The following is a 6,000-nucleotide window of genomic DNA, read 5'->3' on the forward strand; positions in this document are numbered from 1 at the left end:
TTTTTTTGCTGCTTTATTGATGCCTGACAGACAGACAGGGCAGCAGTGACTCAGACTGATCCTGTACACCGGTCAGTAAGTGGGGACAGTGGAGCTGCGATCTCATAGAGGGCGCTCCAACACCACCATATATCACCAGCCACATCCTCTCTCTCTCTCTCTCTCTCTCTCTCTCTCTTTCTCCCTCTGTGGGACACACACACACTCACACTTCCCCTTTATGTTATTAAAATAAATTAACCGTGCGGGGATAGCTCTTTCTTCTTCTCTATACCACAGAATTCTACCTCTATTTACTGCCACACATGCGTCAGCTGTTTACCGAGCCCTGGCCTTTTTCTTTTTATTTACCCAGCCCCCATCACACTTCTACCCCGGGGCTGTCCTGGCGGGCAGCAGATGAATAATGGGCCCCTATACGAATTACCTATCAGTGGGCACACAGAAGAGAGGCATCAGACCGGTGTCTGTCCACGGAGCAGAGCCGCGGGGCTGATGCTCACCGACCTCCACTCCAAACCCCCCCTCCTCCCTCCTCCTCTCCGAGCTCCAGCTTGGCGCAATTACTTCCACATGTTGCCGAAAAGAACAGTGTCCTTGTTCTCCAAACAAAGGATCTCAACTTCGGCAGGTCGAGCTTTTCCTCAGACTGGTTTGAGGTTCCCCTGCTTTGCATAAATATCAGCCTCACGGAGACGTCCAGTCGAGTTATTATGGAATATTAAAAAAAGTTGTAAACAAACCCCACATCAACACTCTCCTCCCCAAAATCATACTGCAACCAAGATCAAGTGAAAACTTTTGCTGAGTCACACAACAACAGCTGTTGTTCACAGGAGAAGATGCTGAAGGTCTCCGTGAGGCCTGCAGGCTGCAGCAGACCTGCTGGGAGAGGGGACAGGCCTGATCAAACAGCAGAGGTGTCTGCATACAGCCCATCATGCAGCCCGTGCCAAACGGACTCCATCACGCCCTGCCTCCAACTGTCCACCAGGGGGCTTTGGGGAAAGAAAAAAATGGAAACTGTAGTAAAACAAGTTCCCACTGGTGCAGACGCTGAGAGGAAACTTGTTAAACGGGGATCATGATGCGTTCTCTTTAAAAAAAAAAGAAAGAAAGAAAGAAAGAAAGAAAAAAAGCAGAACAAACTCCGCCTCCTTTGCGTTTAAGACACATTGTTGCTTAACGCGGTGCCAGTTCTGTGCCATGGGCTTTAAAGGCGAGAGGAACATCAGCCTGAGCACCTGACCATCACTCACTGTCCACTCTAGTGAGACTTACAGAGACTGATGCGTTGAGAATGAGTGTTCACTCTGTTTTCGGGTGGTCACGTTTGCGTCAGTCAGGTGAAATACTCTGATTAAACCACTCTCACAGCTGCAAGTGTGAAACACATTCGTAACACAAGTGACCTTAATACGACAAGTCGTCCAACACTGGACCTGCAGTATAGATACGTGTGTGAAGATGACTCCACAGACTGACGGTGGCCCTCGGGCGGCGGTCCCCATGGGAGCTGTCCAGCGTGCTGAAACCTCTCCTCACCACAGAACTGACACTCATCTATCTATCTATCTATCTATCTATCTATCTATCTATCTATCTATCTATCTATCTATCTATCTATCTTAGGGACAAAACCACAGCTAGCCTATTAGATAACACATAACAACTTGATAGAAAAAAAAACAATAATAAGAAGGCTGTAATTAAGATAAAATACAACAACTGTTACATTTAAAGCTTAAAGTAAAGAGAAGCTAAAATCATTGAAATGCTGAGGCACATTTCTTGGATCATATGAAGGACCACAAAGCAAATGGAATTTTAAATTTTCAATATGAGGAGGGATAAATAAATTCTGCGCGCGCACGTGTGTGTGTGTGTGTGTGTGTGTGTGTGTGTGTGTGTGTGTGTGTGTGTGTGTGTGTGTGTGTGTGTGTGTGTGTGTGTGTGTGTGTGTGTGTGTGAAAGAGAGAGGGAGAGACCTGTCTGTGCACAGATTGATTTATCCACTTGACTTTTAGTTTTGAAAGGTCACCATTATGATAAGTAAACACACATACACCACAGCACAGCACACCACACACACACACCACCACACAAACACAAAGAAAGAGAGAGAGTAGTGTGAGAGAGAAATTATCCTTTCAACACTGACAGGATGTTCACAAATTAGACCCCCTGATTATTCACAGAGCAGCAAATCCAATAGCCAATAAAACCTGTGGCTGTAGATAATAGGAGGCCATCCTCGGTTTAACAAATAGTTTTCACAGTGTAGATGAAAGCTCTCCAATAAAACCTCCACCGGGACGCTCACGTGTTTAAATTTAGATGAGAGCTATAGGCCTCGTGTATATGGCGGATGAATATTGCAGCGCTGATCCATAAATAAAGTGGACGTCTCTTCAGGCTAAGACAACGCTGCTCCCCTCTTCTCCACACTGGCACTTCAGCTTCTTCTCCGCATGAGACAGCAGCTGCAGCCGGCTGAAAGGCGCTCTTATTAATTGTCTTTTGTCATGCGTAATTGTCACATTTTCAATAGTGGCCGAGGCCTGACGTCTTTGGAGTGGTCTAGTTGGTCTGTGCATTAGTAGCTATAGAGCCTTTCCTCTGAAATGTATATTCTACACTCCTTAATTTACATTAATTTATCATTCATAGGCTTTTATTAATGCATTTACTTACTTATCCACTAAATGTATTTATGAGGTAATATGACCGCAAGTTTGAATGAGTGTGAGAGAAAAAGAGACAAAGGGATCATCATTCCTGCACAAACAGGTCTGCAGTCAAAATGTGTTTCTGCTCATTATAGAGGTGAACAAAAAAAGGGGGGGGGGGGTGATGGGGGTCTTTCTCAAAACTGCAGTTTATTCTATTGTTAGTGTCTTTAAATGCTGCATTGGTCTTTCACACCTGCAAGGGAGCTCTAATTCGATTAATAGGAACTTCAATATATATTCATCAGATGGCTTTCCCGCAGTAATATATGATCACGGCGGGATGTGAAAGGGGATCATTTATTCCCGCTCTGAATGGGCCTGTGTGGGACCAAAACTTCACCTGCTTCCCCTCTCAATTAGGAATGTATCCCAAACTCTGACAGAAACGAGTTAAATTAGGCGTCAGCTAATTTCCAGTGGCCCCTCCCTCGTAATCCCTCCTCAGAGTCTTTCCATTTGAGCAATGCCCCCTTTAATTCACCATAAGTTGAAAGGTTCAAATAGTGCCTAATGAAACAGTGACTAAATCGTCCCCTCTGCCTTGGAGGAACCCTGTAGCTGTCTCTCAAAGCTCTCTCAGCACACAGCCGTCGGGGGTCTCCGGCTAAATGCGGGTCCCAAGGCAGGACAATCTAACCTGTCAAAGCCTTTGCCCACTTCTATATATCCTTGTTCTGTGGGTTTCAGGCAATAGCAGCATAATCAACCAACGTGGGACCGAAAACGCAATTAAACTCGCTTTGGACAAGCAAAAAATCTTTTCAAAAGCGACCATTAACGGACTATTGGCTGCTCCCCAGGGGCGTCATCGGGCAGCCTTTTGTGGGCAGATCTGAGGAGAAATTACAGCTACACTTTCATATAAGCTGCACCCCATCCATTTAGAATTAAACAGTTCATGTAAATGGAGCTCCGCTTCGTGATGTTTTCGAACTAAAATACATCCCAGGGTCTGCGGGTCTAACGGTGCGGTAATGACAGCTTAATAATAATAGCTGTCAACTGATAGAAAATAGTCGGAGGAGGAGGTTGGGTTGTAAAAACAAAAAAACAAAAAAAAAGGGAAAGAAAAACCTGTTGTGGTGAACTGCGCTCACACAGTGGACGTGCACTTATGTAAGCTGCTTTTATGCAGAGTGGTCAGAATAACTGAAACTCTATGAAATCCAATACAAAACCACCTCTGTGAAATTTACATTTTTGATGACTAAAAATCCAAGTAGGATGTTTAGTCATTTTATGGCGGCTGCCTTATTTTAAAAGTGCTTGAAAGTATTTTTGTGTTACTATTTCATGTGCGTATTATGTGGAAAAATGAAGGAAATTATTTTTTGTACTTCACAACTTCTCTCACACAACTCACACGCACACGCACGCACACAGACACACACACACACACACACACACACACACACACACACACACAGATAGATAGATAGATAGATAGATAGATAGATAGATAGATAGATAGATAGATAGATAGATAGATAGATAGATAGATAGATAGATAGATTATTGACTGATGTGATAAACACACTATAGTGAGTCAGCACTAGGACAGAATCTTAGGTCAACTCGTCATGTTTATTACAATAAATACAGATATACATAGTTTACAAATGTTTCGTGCAGGTTCCACACAGGTTTGGCCTAGAGTGTTTCTATCTGTCAACACCACACAACAACCTCACTGACAGTCATGGGAAAGCAGGCAGTTATTTACTGGGGATAATAAGATAGACATGGGTCTGTTACAGCATCATGTTTCCAAATATTTCAAGAACATAAATTCACATTTTTCTTTTCATTCGTTTTTCTTTTTTTACAGCATCATCATAAAGGTGAAGTGAGGACATTTCCGGAACTTTTCTCAGACTTCATGCGGGACTCTTTGTTTTTTCTATTCTTTTTTTTTTCCATTATTGTTATTTTCTTGGTTTCGTGATGCCATAACCCATAACTGCAGAGTGGGCAGAGTGCAGTGCCAGCAGTGGGAACGAGGGGTGAGGGGTAAGTGAGAGAGGGGTGGGTGGGGTGTGGGGGGGTCGTGTTATTCTCAGATGGGTGACACCTCCTTCTCTTCCGTAGCGGAGGCAGGAGACAGAGACTCCTCGTCCTCTGACCTTGAATAGTCTGTGTGACCGCTTGTGCACTTGCAACCGCTGTGCGCGCTCCTCTGGGTGGCTTTGCCCTCCTTCTTGTGCTTCACGCGGCGGTTCTGAAACCAGATTTTCACCTGCTTTTCCGACAGGTTCAAATACGTGGCGATTTCGATTCTTCTCAGTCTCGAAAGATACATGTTCGTGGAAAACTCCCTTTCAAGTTCCAGAAGTTGCGTGCTCGTGAAAGCCGTGCGCATCCTCTTGCCATTCTGTATGTGGCTGCTCTCAGAGGCGCCTGGTGGAGAGAGAAATAATGTTCTTTAAGTCAAACATCTCATTTCTTATCATCACTGTATAAATATAACACTCTACTGATTAGATGGCACAAAACATCGCGCGTAAATCACCGTGCGTAAAAGCCATGCACCTGCCTCAAACTGCACCATGAGAAGTAAAGAGGGAATCAAACAGGTGCCGAGCAGTGGAAAGTGAAGCAAACAGGTGCTTACCAATAGAAAGACAGTGGTATCTCCTGGGATCTGTGACGCTGAAGGTGGGTGTGCAGACAGGTGTGTGTCCCGGGTGAGCAAGTGCAGGAGACTGATGCGCTATCCTCTGACAGTACTGCGGCTCTGCTCCTGGGAACTGGCTCTTCAGCATGGGAATGCCGCTGCGAGAGGAGTGGATGTGGGACGTGACGCACAGAGGGCAAACACAGAAAGTCCCGCTTTTCCTGGACGGACACACCGGTGCCGTGACCGTCATGACGCCCGGAGAGTGCATGCTGATGGGAATGAGGAAGTCTTGTCCCGGGTGCTCGACTGGTCCCGGTCGCACCGTATCCTTGATGATTAAAGAGTCGACGTAAAAGGACCTCGACATGACTGCGCCGCTGAGAAGTGATCGCTCCGTGCGCAGGATGATGGCTGTTTCTCATCTGAACCCCTCGGGATCTCCAAAGGTGCTTATGTTTGATGGTTCAACAAAAGAGACCCCGAAGAGGGTTGGCCCTGCAGCGTCACCCACGTGCGCAGCCGGCGGTAAGGGTTTATACTGTCAGCGACCCAAACCACGTGATGTCTCCCCCGGCCTCCAATCACAACGTGCAGATTTACTCTTTTTATCCCCGAATTTGGAGAAAGTCTCGGACACAAGAAAAATATAAC

The 6,000-nt window shown here is 45.5% G+C and overlaps 1 protein-coding gene across 1 annotated transcript; it reads right to left on the reverse strand.

Moving 5' to 3' along the window:
- Positions 1-4,788: 4,788 nt before the first annotated feature.
- Positions 4,789-5,771, reverse strand: gsx2 (GS homeobox 2; the record flags this gene model as incomplete). Its single annotated transcript, XM_083970548.1, is given in 3 exon segments — positions 4,789-5,129; positions 5,344-5,752; positions 5,754-5,771. Coding segments are annotated over 3 exon segments (768 nt in total).
- Positions 5,772-6,000: the final 229 nt, after the last annotated feature.

Source organism: Trachurus trachurus (assembly GCF_905171665.1).
Source record: "Trachurus trachurus genome assembly, chromosome: 4".
NCBI lineage: Eukaryota > Metazoa > Chordata > Actinopteri > Carangiformes > Carangidae > Trachurus > Trachurus trachurus.